The sequence below is a fragment of the Dendropsophus ebraccatus genome, chromosome 4 (genome assembly GCF_027789765.1).
Source record: "Dendropsophus ebraccatus isolate aDenEbr1 chromosome 4, aDenEbr1.pat, whole genome shotgun sequence".
Lineage (NCBI taxonomy): Eukaryota > Metazoa > Chordata > Amphibia > Anura > Hylidae > Dendropsophus > Dendropsophus ebraccatus.
Genome location: NC_091457.1, coordinates 147,501,146 through 147,517,059, shown reverse-complemented (window position 1 = coordinate 147,517,059; position 15,914 = coordinate 147,501,146). Strand labels below are relative to the sequence as shown.

General features: G+C 44.3%; 1 protein-coding gene across 2 annotated transcripts; it reads left to right on the top strand.

The window, feature by feature from the left end:
• The first annotated feature begins 1,200 nt into the window (after nt 1-1,200).
• Nucleotides 1,201-12,663, top strand: MGST3 (microsomal glutathione S-transferase 3). 2 transcript variants are annotated; one of them, XM_069968957.1, is made up of 6 exons: nt 1,201-1,290; nt 6,601-6,724; nt 9,467-9,540; nt 9,922-9,979; nt 11,301-11,373; nt 12,385-12,663. In XM_069968957.1, exons 2-6 carry the CDS (start codon nt 6,608-6,610, stop codon nt 12,504-12,506), a joined length of 444 nt encoding a protein of 147 aa, XP_069825058.1. In that variant the 5' UTR covers nt 1,201-1,290; nt 6,601-6,607; the 3' UTR covers nt 12,507-12,663. The 2 variants fall into 2 exon arrangements, with proteins under 2 accessions (XP_069825058.1, XP_069825057.1); XM_069968956.1 differs by lacking the exon at nt 1,201-1,290 and adding an exon at nt 1,397-1,481.
• Nucleotides 12,664-15,914: the final 3,251 nt, after the last annotated feature.

Sequence of the window (15,914 nt, the reverse complement as noted above, 5' to 3'; positions counted from 1 at the left end):
GTTACAGGTAGAGAATACAGGGTGCTGTGTGATATTACAGGAAGAGAGTACAATGTGCTGTGTGGTGTTACAGGTAGAGAATACAGCATGCTGTGTGGTGTTACAGGTAGAGAATACAGTGCTGTGTGGTGTTACAGGTAGAGAATACAGCGTGCTGTGTGGTGTTACAGGTAGAGAATACAGCATGCTGTGTGGTGTTACAGGTAGAGAATACAGCATGCTGTGTGGTGTTAAAGTTGACAGCTGCATTTAAATGGCTGTTTTCCCTCATCGGTGCTGGTGTAGTGGGGGGATCGCTCCCCCGCAGCACGATCGCGGAGGAGCGGTCCCTGCTTGTGGGCTGGCTGGGGGTTTGCGCCGTAATGGCACTAATTCCAGCTTGCCAGTCTATTGCTTTTGGCTGCAGCAGCCGAGAGCAATAGAACACATCTTATGGATCTATGCAGTATATCTATACTGCATAGATCTCAATAAGAAATCAATGAATAACCCTAACCCCAGGGGGAATAACCTGAATAATCGCCCGAACTATTGATTTATCACATTCCTGATCTCGCACGGTAAATGGCGCAAGTGCAAAAAAAATCCAAAATGCAAAATTGTGCATTTTTGATCGCATCAAATCCAGAAAAATTGTAATAAAAAGTGATCAAAAAGTCGCCTATACACAAACAAGGTACCAATAGATCATGGCACAAAAAATGACACCTCACACAGCCCTATAGACCAAAAGATAGAAGCGTTATAAGCCTGGGAATAGAGCGATTTTAAGGAACATTTATTTTTTTTAAAAAGGTTTTAATTTTTTCAAAGCCATCAAATAAAATAAAAGTTACACAAGTTACACATCATTGTAATCGTACTGACCTGAGGAATATGTATAACATACAGGGCGAACAGCATAGACACAAACCCCACCCAAAAAAAAAATTCCACCACACATATAATTTTTTTCAGTTTTTTTGCAGCGTACTTTATGCTAAAATTCAGCCTGTCATTGCAAAGTACAATTAGTGACGCAAAAAATAAGGGCTCATGTGGGTCTGTAGGTGAAATAATGCAAGCGCTATGGCCTTTTAAGCACAAGGAGGGAAAAACGAAAGTGCAAAAATGGAAATTGACCCGGTCCTTAAGGGGTTAAAAGCCACAATATCCTTCTGACATGTGATTTAAAGGCGTGATCTGGTCTCAGGTTGCATTACAAGATATTGGTTGCAATAAGACGCATGTGAGCACAGTTCACACTGGGTGACGCTATACAGCTTACAGTAACCCCTTCCCTGCCATAAGGTAAGCAGGAGATTCTTGTTACTTTTCTGTTAAAAGAATAAAAAATGTAGACAAAGAAATTCCCCAGATGGCTGGAAGTGTGGGGCGTGGCCTGTCAGCGAGTCCCCGCCCCCTTACTGTCTCCTCCCCCTCTGTCTCCCCTCTGTGTCCGGTGGTGCGGTCAGTGCGGCAGTCGCGGGGTGCGGTGTCAGGTACGTGCAGGCGGCGGGGCGGGGGCGCTACGGTCACCGGCCGCTAACACCGGGGCAGGTAGTGGCCGTGACCGCAGGCCTCCCGATACTTCCTGCTCCCGGTAACCTTGGCGGTGAGCTGAAAGTCGTGGCCGCTCCCTGTGTGAGGAGATAGGACGCGGGGATAGAAGGAGCTGCAGGCATTCTGGGGTGGTCTGTGCGCTATATACAGGGGCAGAGTATACAGCAATGCATGCCTGTATACAGCACGGAGATATATATATATATATATATATATATATATATATATATATATATATATATATATATATATATATATATACAGGGGCAGAGTATACAGCATGGAGATATATATATATATATAGGCAGAGTATACAGCAATGCCTGGCCTGTACACAGCACGGAGATATAGGGGCAGAGTATACAGCAATGCATGCCTGTATACAGCACGGAGATATATATATATATATATATATATATATACAGGGGCAGAGTATACAGCAATGCATGCCTGTATACAGCACGGAGATATATATATACAGGGGCAGAGTATACAGCAATGCATGCCTGTATACAGCACGGATATATATATATATATATATATATATATATATATATATATATATATATATATATATATATATATACAGGGGCAGAGTATACAGCAATGCATGCCTGTATACAGCACGGAGATATATATATATATATATATATATATACAGGGGCAGAGTATACAGCAATGCATGCCTGTATACAGCACGGAGATATATATATACAGGGGCAGAGTATACAGCAATGCATGCCTGTATACAGCACGGAGATATATATATAGTATACAGCACGGGGAGATAGATCTATCTCCCCGTGCTGTATACTATATATATTTCCGTGCTGTATACAGGCCATGCATACTGCATATATCTATACGTAATGTATCCGTGCTGTATACAGGGCATGCATACTATATATTATATATATATTAGGGATGTCACGATACCAAAATTTTGAGTTCGATACCGATACCAGCTTTCGGATTTCGATACTCAATACCAATTCGATACTAAATAAAAAGTTTGAGAAAAAAACATGTAAAAATACAAATATAATTTCCCTTTTCCCTGACTACAGATATGTTCCCCCCATGCACAACATTTTTATTTATGTGACTTCTTGATCACTTTGTTACATTTTATAGTTCAGTACAATTCACATGTAATGGATACATGTATGTTCTTTTTTTTTTTTTTTTGAAAGAAAGGGAAAAGGGGGGATTATTAGAACCTTTATTTTTTGTTTTATTTTAAAACACTTTTTTTTACATTTTTTATTCCCCTCTAACCTCAAGCATACCTCCCTGTGCACAACAACTCCCAGAATACCTTCTTGTGGGGAGTTGTAGTGCACAGGGAGGTATGCTAGGAGTTGTAGTGCATAAGAAGGTATGCTGGGATGTTTTGAAAGGCTGCTGCCGCGCAACTGCAACTCCCAGCATACCTCCTTGTGCACTACACCTCCCAGCATAACTCCTGGTGAACAACAACTTCCAGCATAATTCCTTGTGCTTTGCAACTCCCCACAAGAAGGTATGCTGGGAGTTGTAGTGCACAAGGAGGTATGCTGGGAATTGCAGTTGTGCAGCTCCTGACACAACTCTGTGCAGCATTCTTGTGCACTACAACTCCCAGCATGCCTCCTCGTGCACAAAGAGGTATGCTGGGGGATGTAGTGCATAAGGAGGAATGCTGCTGGGAGTTGTAATGCATTAGCAGCCTCCTGGCACAACAACTCCCAGCATGCCTCCTTGTGAACAACAACTCCCCACAAGAAGGTATTCTGGGAGTTGTTGTGCCACTGTATCGGTGGGCCTCGCGGGAATGGAGGGGCGGCGACAGGATTGTGGACCCGGAGGTTGGGGAACTGGCTGGTGTAAGGGACCGCTGCCGCAGCACCGGCGGGTCCCGTATTTGGAATGGTTGAATGACTGCCGCCCGCGGGATTGCGGGCCGCAGTCATTAGCAGTGAGGGGCCGATCCATATGCAGCAGACTCGTGCTGCATATGGAGCGGCTCTGCAGGGGTTAAATGCTGCTGTCGGTTATGACAGCGGCATCTACCCTTTAGAGCAGGGGTACTCAACAACTTTTAGTAAAGGTCCACTTACTGGGGTCTATTGTCAGGTGAAGGTCCGAGCTGAACATCAGTAGGAAACGTGTTTTGTTACTTTGTCACAAACGTTCAACTATTTATATACAGAATTGCTGCTTATTAGCGGGAAAACTGGCATTTTTTTCTCTCTCACCAGCCCTTTGATATTAGGTACAAAGGGGGTGACTGCCCTGGTAGTATATAGCCCCCCTGTTGCTCCCCCAGTAGTGTATAGCCCCCCCCCTGTGCGCTCTCCTTCAGTAGTATATAGCCCCCTGTTGCTCCCCCAGTAGTATATAGCCCCCCTGTGCGCTCTCCCCCTGTAGTATATAGCCCCCTGTGAGCTCCCCCCAGTAGTATATAGCCTCCCCGTGTGCTCTCCCCCTGTAGAATATAGCCCCCTGTGAGCTCCCCCCAGTAGTATATAGCCCCCCTGTAGTATATAGCCCCCTGTGCGCTGTCCCCCAGTAGTATATAGCCCCCTGTGAGCTCCCCCCAGTAGTATATAGCCCCCCTGTGCTCTCCCCCAGTAGTATATAGCCCCCGTGAGCTCCCCCCAAGTAGTATATAGCCCCCCTGTGAGCTCCCCCCTGTAGTATATAGCCCCCTGAGAGCTCCCCCTGTAGTATATAGCCCCCCCATGCGCTGTCCCCCTGTAGTATATAGCCCCCTGTGAGCTCCCCCCAGTAGTATATAGCGCCCCTGTGCTCTCCCCCCAGTAGTATATAGCCCCCCTTGTGCTTTCCCCCTTTAGTATATAGCCCCTGTGAGGTCCCCCCTGTAGTATATAACCCCCTGTGCGCTCCCCCCAGTAGTATATAGCCCCCTCAGTAGTATATAGCCCCCTGTGAGGTCCCCCCTGTAGTATATAGCCCCCTGTGCGCTCCCCTCAGTAGTATATAGCCCCCTGTGAGGTCCCCCCTGTAGTATATAGCCCCCTGTGCGCTCCCCCCAGTAGTATATAGCCCCCTCAGTAGTATATAGCCCCCTGTGAGGTCCCCCCTGTAGTATATAGTCCACCTCTCCCCTTGTAGATGCCCCCCAGACAGAAAAAAAAAAAATAACAAAAACAACTCACCTAGCACCTCGTTCCCCGCTGCGGCTGTCTTCGTCTCTTCCCGTCGGTCCGGCCCCCGGCTGATACGCGCTCTGTAGGGATGTCCCGGGGATTCCCCAGCAGAGCGCGCATCAGTGACCTCAGCGTACGCCGCCGGCCTGCACTTCCGGGAAGGACAGGCCGGCAGCGTACACTGAGGTCTGTGGTGCGCGCCCTGCTGGGGAATCCCCGGGACATCCCTACAGAGCGCGTATCAGCCGGGGGCCGGACCGACACTGCCCCCAGCCCCACAGGCGTACTGACATCTAAGGACAGTACGCCTATGGGGCGGGAGGCAGTGCGGTGGGGAGCGGGACCTCCTAACCGCCCCGGGACGGACCGGATCCGGGGCGGTTAGGAGGTCTGACCAGGGGTCCGGACAGCTGGCCTCCGCAGTCCGGGTTCGGACCGCGGTCCGCCAGTTGAGGACCCCTGCAAATAGCCGGCACTAGTGATCGCTGTGTGCCGGCTATTTAAATTTGGCGCCGCCGGGAGCGGAGAGCTCGCGGGCGGAGGAGGGGACACCAGGGGGCGGCACACAGAGAACACGGCCGGCGCTCAGGTAGCTGCCGGCCGTGTTCTCTGCACCATACTTCATGTTAATCTGCACTATTATGCAGATTAACATGAAGTATCGATACCAGGAAATCCTGGTATCGAACCGTTTTTCTGACCGAAATATCGATAGTAGTATCGATATTTCGGTGCATCGTGCATCACTAATATATATATATATATATATGACAGAGTACAATGCATAGCCTGTATACAGCACGGATATATATCTCCCCGTGCTGTATACTATATATATATATATATATATATATATATATATATATATATCTCTGTGCTGTATTCAGGCCATGCATACTGCATATATCTATATGTAATGTATCCATGCTGTATAAAGGCCATGTGTATGTGTGTATATATATATATATATATATATATATATATATATATTAGTATACATGGCCTTTATACAGCACGGATACTATAGTAAGCATGGCCTGGATACAGCTCTGGTGCATAACTAATGTATAAGTCCATCTCCTGAATACAATACTGCCGCAGATATACACTGTCTATATACAATACTGCCGCAGATATACACTGTCTATATACAATACTGCCGCAGATATACACTGTCTATATACAATACTGCCGCAGACGTCCGTTGTGCCCTTGCAGGAGGACAGTATTGGGCTGTCGGGGTGTGAGTGATGTCCCAATCCTGTAACCTGTATCTCCTGTACCTAGGCCAGCAGTGTCTGCCAGAGTAGCAGCTTGGCCTCAGTTCACACCTGTGTTGCAACTTCCATCACAGCTTCTATCATTCTGCAAATGCCCCATGCTGCCCAGTTTTACCCCATCAGAATAGCAAACGCTGTGATGATACCCCGCAGGCCCTACTGTAAACCCTGAATTTGTGCAAAATTGTGACACTTGTATTTTTAGTCACCTTTGCAGCAACTTCATTAGAGGCGTGGCTTCAGTATAAAGAGGCGTGGCTTAAGCGGAGTGCGTTCTTACCTGCTTTTATTATATACATCTAAGTAGGTGTCATGAGAACTACATGTCAAGTGCCACGAAAAAAATAATTCTCCCAACCTGTCACCTTTAGAAAGGAGTAAACTGTGTCTCCAGCGCCACCTACAGGTGACTTACCTGAACATCATGGTAGATTTTATAAATTTTTATAGAGATCTATAGAGCTGGTGAGTCGGCTGATAAGGAGACTGAGACAGGTGGAGGGGTATGGTGTTTAATTTGTCCCTAGGTCACATGACTTTTCCTCCTTACGCTGTCGCACTTTTATTGCAACACCTGAGACTTGCACCAAACAGTTTTTGATGACCTTTCTCTATATGTTTTATAGACTCAGGATGGTCGTCCTCTCCAAAGAACATGGCTACGTGATCCTGACTGGTGCGGCCAGTTTTGTAATGGTGACACACCTTGCAATTAAAGTGTCTAAAGCCCGCAAGAAGTATAATGTAGAGGTAAGAGACGTTCTGTATATACCCCAGTGACAGCCAAAAGCCATATGTGCGCGTCACCTGCACATGGACTTTAATTTCGCACAATTGTATATATAATGCATACAGAAAGTCTTCACTTTTTTAAATTTTTTGCCAAAAAGTTTTCCCATCATTCCACACTCAGTATTTCATAATGAGAATGTGAAATTTTTATTTTATTTTTTTTGTAACTTTTAAACAGTAAAAACTAAAATGTTGCATGGACCCTTAGGTATTCACAATGCACCTTAATTGGTGACACCTGTAGTGAATTTAGCTGACTGGACAGGATTTGGAAGACAGGCCCCTCATGTGTATATAAGGTCTCACACCTGACAATGTATGCCAGAGCAATAACCAAGTCATGAGGAGGAATGAACTGCCTGTAGAGCTCAGAGACAGGATTGTGCAGACACAGATCAGGGGAAGGGTGGAATGTCTGCTGCACTGAAATTTCCCAAGAGAACAGTGGTCTCCATAGTTCTTAAATGGAAGAAGCTTGGAACAACCAGGACTCTTCCCAGAATTGGTGAGAGTTGACCAGGAACCTAATGGTCACTCTGAATGAGATCCTGTATGCAGAAGGGAGGATCAACCATCACTGCAGCCTCCACCATTCTGGGCTTTATGGCAGAGTGACAGAAAGAAGTCACATGAAAGCCGCCAGGAGTTTAAAAAAAAAAACCTGCCCCCCCCCTGATGCAGACTCTGCAATCTATTATTTTTGGCAGCAGCAGCCGAGAGCAATAGAACACAGATCTCATGGATCTATACAGTATATCTATACTGCATAGATCTCAATGAGAGATCAATGTGGCTATACTAGAAGTCCCCCAGGGGGACTTCTATTAGGTGTGTAAAAAAAAAAAAAAAAAAAAAAAAAAAAAAATTTTTTATTAATAAAAAAAATCTCCACTAATAAAAGTTGAAATCAACGCCCTTTCCCATTTTATAAATAAAAATAAACATACATATTTGGTATCGCCGCGTGCGTAATTGCCCAACTATTATCACATTCCTGATCTCCCACGGTAAACGAGGCAAGCGCAAAAAAATTCCAAAATGCGAAGTTGTGCATTTTTGGTCGCATCAAATCCAGAAAAATACATCGTGCTATACAGGCGATGGAGGTAACAAACAGGAAAAATACAAGATCAAAACACATTACATGAAGGCAAATGGCAGACTGGTACATGGGGGAAGAGGATCCTACCCTCGAGGGCTTACAATCTATAAGCTACGGGGAGAGAAACAGGAGGTAAAGTGCAGCCAGTCATGTGTGATGCAGAGTTATTGTAGGTTGTAGCCTAGTCTGTAGAGATGGGTTTTCAGGTTATTTTTGAAGGACTTGATGGTGAAGGAGAGCCGGATGTGTCGGGGTAGTGAGTTCCAGAGTATGGGGGAGGCTCAGGCAAAGTCTTGGAGGCGGTTGTGCAAGGTACGAACAAGGAGGGAGCGCAGACAGAGGTCACTGGAGGATCGAAAGTTGCGTGAGGGACGGTAGCGGGATATCAGGTCAGAAATGTACGATGGAAATTGGCCCGGTCCTTAAGGGGTGAAAGCAGGAGCCAGGAATTGATCAGATGACCCTGTGGAGGAGACAGAAGTGCTTACCTGTTTCCCTAAAAATAAGGGTCCATTTACACGGAAAGATTATCTGCCAAAGATTTGAAGCCAAAGCCAGGAATGGATTTGAAAAGAAGAGTAATCTCAGTCTTTCCTTTAGACCTGATCTCTGTTTATATTCTGTTTCTGGCTTGGCTTCAAATCTTTGGCAGATAATCTGTCAGATAATCTTTCCGTGTAAATGGACCCTTAGACATCCGCCGAAAATAAGACCTAGTAGAGGTTTTGCTGAATTGATAAATATAAGGCCTCCCCCGAAGGAAGAACTAGAATTTTGTTTTGTTTTGAAGCATGTCCGCTGAACAGAACACCAGTTACCATTGTCGCCTACCTTCACTGTCCGTTGCAGAGCAGCTGCATGCAGGACGTGAAGACCTGCCGCCAACCCCGATGTTCCCTTTCACGGCCGTCACTTGTAAATGTGCAGGCAAGGCATTGTCTGCCACCATCCCCATTATCCACTACTGCCATATATAAAGCTGCACACATATCCAGTCGCCTGCCGCCATACTGTACGCTGTCCCTGCTGTGCTGTATGAGTGTGCTGTGGTGAGCTCCCCCTTGTGGCTGGATGCTGCTATACTGTACGCTGTCCCTGCTGTGCTGTGGTGAGCTCCCCCTGGTGGCTGGATGCTGCTATACTGTACGCTGTCCCTGCTGTGCATGTCACATATGAATTCTTCATGGAAACATGAGACTTCCCCTGAAAATAAGACCTAGCGCATCTTTGGGAGCAATAATCATTATAAGACACTGTGTTATGTATGGGGAAACATATAACAAGATCTTGAGAACAGGACCCTGAAATCCAAGTGGTAAGCCATGCAAGCTGCATTCCTCTCCAAAGGAATGAATAGAGCGGTGGCAGCACGCATGCCCAACCCGCTGCTCCATCTAGCTGGGATTTTGGGGTTCCCTTAGTTATGCCCTATATAGTGTTAAGATTGGAATACCACTTCAAAGGTGTTCATTGGTGCTTGTAGACGCCTGCGATGGGGCTAGTATTAATAATGACATGCTCAGTTCACAGCAGTATACTGAAATCTCTGCATTAGCTTCTTTGCATCTTTATACGGTTTCCTTGCTCTCTCCCTGCAGTATCCCAACCTGTATAGTAATGATCCTGAAAATGGGAAAATTTTCAACTGCATCCAGCGAGCTCATCAAAACACGTAAGTAACTTCACTCATCCACCAGTATTCCCAGTAACCTGGTAGTGATTGGGGTTGGAGGTCTGTAGTCCCAGCTGTATACAGCTGTAGCCTGTATATAAATATAGCACATAATGTTTAGCTCAGCGGCATATTAGCATGTAACTTGCCGAGACACCTGAACACTGTTGGCCGAATGATCATTGCAGGAGAGATTGCTTCCCCGTACTCTGGATCAGTGAGGGAACCAGCGGCTGCACCCTCAGTGATCAGCTTGGTGTCCTCTATCCTATGGATAGGACATAACAGGTTGAGATAGGAATACCCCTATAATAACTCCCCCCCCATGTGTGAAATAACCTTACATAATGTCAGAATGTAATTCTCTGCCTTGTTCTACAGTCTAGAATCATATGCCCCCTTTCTGTTTTTCCTTGCTGCTGGAGGACTCACACAACCGGTAAGTGACCATTGTATAGTACAGTAACCTCCTTATATCAATTCTGAGGGTCTATTTACGTATGGGGTGTATGTCTGGGGTATACACTGGGGAAACATGAAGTAAAACACACTACCATCTGTTATTAAAGGGGATATTCAGGACTAGGAAGATGGCTGCTTTTTTTCCATAACAGCACCACATCTGTCCTCAGGTTGTCGTGGTATTACAACTTGGCTTCATTCACATCAATGGAACTGAGCTGCAATACTACACACAAACTGAGGACAGGGATGGTGCTGGTTCTGGAAGAAAGTAGCTATAGTGGCACTTTTTTTTCTCTCTGGAGTACCCCTTTAAATAACCTTTAAATATGTAACATGGCTCCTCTGCTTCCACCAATGGCTGTACTAGGAACTTCTGGGCTGCTCAAGCCCTTTTTCTAGCACAGTTACGTATTGCTAGAGCTGCTGCATGCAGTTACTAAGCCACCTCTATTTTAATGAATGTAAGTAATTGGATAGATATTACACTTGTGGTAGCTGTCTGGGTCAATAGCGTTGCTGCTGTGGCACAGTGTGGCATCAGCGAGCAGGGATTTCTGTCAATCACTTTTCACACTGCTACAGGTTGCAGTGACACAGTTTCCCCAAGTGTAATGTCTGTTCTAATGTACGTAAGCAATAGAATAGACTTTGGGGGAAGGGCAGTATTACTAATGCTGCAAGCAGCAGTGTTCACGGAGTGTAACTGTGCCGGGACCAAGGCTTGAGCAGCCCTGCAGTTCCCAATGCAGCCAAAGGGGCTGTGTATTGCCTTAGTGCTGTAATCCTACAAGGGGAATGCAGGGAGTTTTGCCGTCTGTCGTGGTCATCAGCACATTACACAATTCTGCTTGCCTCAGACCTTAACATGTATAAAGGTTAGTTGTGAAATATACTGTGTAATAAGCAGTCTGGCCCGGATCCAGGTCAGTATGAACTTTGCAGCCACAGAAACAATAACTGTTTGTTTGCTTAATCTGCACAGGAATAATCTTCCATCTGTAAATGACAAGTTATGTAAAAGAGCCTGAACAAGCAGATATAACAATACGGCACATTCATAGCCCATTGTGGACAGTGTGGCATCTAGTTACTTCTGTAAATATATGCACATTGCCCAGTCCCTGGCATAGCACTGGTTAGCATGGTGTTCTAATGGGAAAACTCTGCTTTGACAAACAAATGGCTAATGATTTTGGCAATAGAGAGCACTGAGCCACATTTAGATACTATACTGTAGGTGTTCTAGTTGTCCTAGTGTATAATCTCATCTATATTCTCTCCTCCTCTTTGTGTAGCGTGCTGCTAGCTTGCTTGGTGTTACCTGGATTGTAGGCAGGGAGCTGTATGCTGCTGGATACTCCACAGGAGGTGAGGGCTAAATGATCGTGTTATGTTTATCTACCTTCTGCTTTACAGGTGAAATTTCCAGGGGCATCAGTTCTTATTAGGGAGATCCCAGTAAGGATGTAAAGGCAATGCCTCATGGGAAAAACAATGCAAATTAGCTCTTCTCCAGAAGGAAGAAAACTCTCTCTGCCGCCACCTATAGGTGTATACCCTGTAAGACCCATAAACGCCTTAGTGTCACGGTCGTTTAATTTTTTTTTTTTTTTTGCAGAAATCGATAGTCCAGGCGATTTTAAGAAACTTTGTAATTGGGTTTATTAGCCGAAAAATGCATTTTTATCATGAAAAAGCAGTTTGAAGCTCTCCCCCCTGTCTTTATTGTTCTCTATGGAGAGGGAAGGGGTGGAGGGAGATGAGGCACCAAAACAAGACAACAAAGAGTTAATTTACAGATAATGAGCAGTGAATGAGAGAGAGGGGGGGGGGGGGCGGGGCGGGGAACCTGGGGAAAGTCTGTTGTTTTGCAACAGCCAAAGGGCTTGAAGGTTCCTCATCCCTGACATGATGCATAGTAGCTCTCTATAGTTGGCGGAAGAAAGACAGTTTTCCTTTTAAAAGGAGAGTAGATTTGTAAGTAGTATAAAAGGGCTTATCTAGGCTTAGAAAACATGGCCGCATTTTACCAGAACCAGCATCACTCTTGTCCTCGGTTTGGGATTTGTAGCTCAGTTCTATTGAAGTCAATAGAGCTGAATTGTAATACCACACACAACCTGAGGACAGGGGTGATGCTGTTTCTGCTAGAAAGTAGCTGTATTTTATTTCTAATCCTGAATTACTACTTTAATACAAGGAAAGTTTTATCAAAACTTGTGCAGAGGAGCAGTTGCCCATAGCAACTAGTCATTCCAGCTCTTGTTTTACAAAGATGGAATCTGATTGGTTGCTATGGGCAACTGTCTGGCGGTCATCTTTGTGTAGACCAACTTTATCACTGAAATCTCATAGACCGTTTCCCTTTTCTCTGGTAAGATCCCAAAAAACGTTCCAGAGGAGCCATTGGCAGTATCGCTTTGATCGGCCTCTTTGGCACTACTGTATGCTCGGCCTTCAAGCTGCTCGGCTGGTCTCTTCACCCCAAGACCTGGTGCTGAGCTGATGACGCAGATGAGACCATGGGACCAGATCACTAGGAGCCAGTAAAATGAACGCTAAACCCTGGTTCACCCCGATTGGTGTGGATCGGGCCTATATATATATCTTTAAATTAGTACAAAGTTTAATAAATTTTATAAAAATGTTATTATAAAACGGTGTTCAGATTTTTTTTTCTTCTTCTTCTTATAGTTATTTTGTACAAAATGTAGTTTTGACTAGTATATATGTGAACAGGGCGGGGAGATTTATCAAACATGGTGTAAAGTGAAACTGGCTCAGTTGCCCCTAGCAACCAATCAGATTTCGCCTTTCATTCCTAACAGACTCTATGGAAAATGAAAGGTGGAATCTGATTGGTTGCTAGGGGCAACTGAGCCAGTTTCACTTTACAGCATGTTTGATAAATCTCCCCCAGTATCTATCCTTTTAGTATTTTATGCTGTCACCTGCCATATGTCAATGACTAATTTTAACCCTTAGGGGACACAGCCAGTTTTGGCGTTTATGACACAGCCAAATTTTATGCATCAATAACTTTGGAATGCTTTTACCAACCCTTGAGATTCCAAGATTGTTTTTTTTTTTTTGTTTGTTTTTTTTTTTCGTGACATTCTACTTAATGCTAGTGGTAAATTTGGGTTGATACCTTTTTAGAATTTTTTTGTGAAAAATGTAAAAAAAAAATTGCGTTTTTCAACATTTGAAAGTCTCTGCCAATAAGGAAAATAGTAATACTACATAAATTTATTAATTCATATCTATAACATGTCTACTTTATATTGGCAGCATTTGGTGAACATGCTTTTAATTTTTTAGGATGTTGGAGGCTGTAAATCTTTTTAGTAGCAATTTTCTAATATTTTTTATAAAAAAATTCAAATTCAGAAATTCTTTAGGAGCCAGTTTAATTTTGGAGTATATTTTAGAGGCTTGTATACTAGAAACCCCCATAATGTACCCATTTTGTAATCTTCGCTCAAATTTACATTCATACACATTTTTAACCCTTTGGGCATTTCACAGAAATAACTGCAAAGTAAGAGAAACGTTAAAATTAGCATTTTTTTGCAGAGATTTCAATGTAATCCTGTGTATCTTTTACCACACTAATTGGGTTAACCCAATATTCAGCTATCCCTGATCTGTATGATGGGCAATAACTAGCTGACTGCTGGGGGTCCGACAGTTGGGAACTCCACTGATCACGGAAACTAAGGCACGTTGTTCTGAGTGAAAGAAGCGGCAGCACTCATGTTTGGCCACTGCTCAAACGGTCATCTAGAGGAAGTATGGAAGTTCCATAGGGAATAAAGTGGCGGTCAGGCATACATGCTGCTGCTCCAGTCATTCAGGGAGAGTTGGCTTCCGCTCTATTGACAAGTGGGGGTCCCAGCAGGTTTGGATCCGGGATGCTGATATCTTATTTGCCTTTAACCCCTTAAGGATCTAGTTACCAAAAATCTGTAATTTCTGTGGGTTATTGTGTTTATGCCGTTCATAGAGCAAGATCAGGAATGTGATACTTAAAAAAAATTTGGTATTGTCGCATACAGAATCTCCAAAATTATTAATTTAAAAAATATATATATGGGGGGGTTAATGTAAAATTGTTATGGGATGAATTTATTTATACATTAAACTTTTAATTTTTGTCGTCACCAATGCGCTGACACATACATTAGTGAATGGTGGTCCATGCTGCAATTGCGGTCTGTACTAGGACTGGTCAGGTTTTTCTTTGCAGCATGGACCAGCTCTGTAATACATACCGGCATGTCAGCGAAAGCAATTCAAAATAATGAGTCAGAAAGATTTTATGGACTGGGAGAAGTTTCCCAGGACTGGACCCAGCTTTTCCCAAGTCCTTACAGCTATGGTTTCACTTCATACAACTGCATTGATAATTCACAATGTTTTGTGTGTGGCCCCGAGGTAACCTTCACTCTGGGCGTCCCCACTGTGTTTGAGAGTACTCGACGTCACAGTGGGTTGTCAGGCAGGTCCCTGTTCTCAATCATGGTGGTGCCAGAGATCTGATCCCTTGGAACTTGTTTTTATTGCTGGAATACCAGCATACCCCAGTGTGTGTTAGCTGGTCATAGTGGGGAGCAACATCGACCTGAAGTGAAATCCTACCAGGAAAGTGAGTGCATGGTAAATTAAGGAGCATGGCGGCCATTGCTTATGTGGGGAGGGCAGAACATTTGGCTGGAGTGTGATAGGTCTTTCTCAATGTGAATAGAGCTTTAACCCCTTAAGGTCAAAGCCAATTTTCATTTTTACTTTTTCCACTTTGTTTAAAAGGCCATAGCACTTGCATTTTTTTTTTTAGCTAGAGACCCACATGAGCCCTTATTTTTTTGTGACACCAATTGTACTTTGCAATGAGACTTTTCTCCCATAAAATATGCTGCGAAACCAGGAAAAAAAAAATCATTTGCGCTGTCAAATTGAAAAAAAAAAAAAAGGAATTTGTTTTCATTTTAGGGAGTCTTGTGTTTACACCGTTCACCCTGGGGGGTAAAACTGACTTGTTATATATGTTCCTCAAGTTGTTAAGATTACAACGATATGTAACATGTAGAACGTTTTTTATGTGATTGCTTTTATCCTTTGGTCTATGGGGCTCTGTGGGGTGTCATTTTTTGCGCCATGATGTGTTCTTTCTATCGGTACCTTGATTGCACATATGCGACTTTTTGATTGCTTATTACTACATTTTTTTCTGGATTTGATGAGACCAAAAATGTGCAATTTTGCACTCTGGAATTTTTTGCGCTAACGCCGTTTACCGTGTGAGATCAGAAATGTGATAACTTTATAGTTTGAGCGATTATGCCCGCAGTGATACCAAATATGTTTATTTATAAAATGGAAAAAGGGGGGTGATTGACTTTTTTTTTTTTTTTTTTTCACATTAACTAGAAGTCTCCCTGGGGGACTTGTATATACACAGCCCTGATCTCTCAGAGATCAATTCTGTGTATATACACAGCAATGATCAGTGAGATCGGTGATAGATTGCTTTGGCCTGCTGCAGGCCAAAGCAATCTATTGCCGAGCCAGGATCAGCGTTATTGCGATGCTGAGGCCCAGCACGGGCAGAAGGACGGATCGCCCATTCACCCGCACCCCCCACGATTGCATCGCGGGGGGGAGATCCGACCCACTGGACACCAGGTACGTGCGGCGCAAAAGCCTCTAAATGCAGCTGTCAGGTTTGATAGCTGCGTTTTAGAGGCTTAATTAGCCGGCGCTGCAACAGGACCCGTGCTGGCTAACAGAGGCGCTCCCCGGCTGCAGATATCAGCCCAGGAGTGCTGCCGTTCAGAGCGCGGTCTTATTACATTACACAATCACAATTGCACCAGGGCATTCACTGTCTGACTCTGCACACAAACTCC

Coding starts and splice junctions, on each gene's coding strand:
- MGST3 (XM_069968957.1), top strand. CDS start 6,608: ATGGTCGTCCTCTCCAAAGAACATGGCTACGTGATCCTGACTGGTGCG. Junction 9,980..11,300: donor CTGGAGGACTCACACAACCG/GTAAGTGACCAT, acceptor CTCTTTGTGTAG/CGTGCTGCTAGCTTGCTTGG. Junction 11,374..12,384: donor TGCTGGATACTCCACAGGAG/GTGAGGGCTAAA, acceptor TTCTCTGGTAAG/ATCCCAAAAAACGTTCCAGA.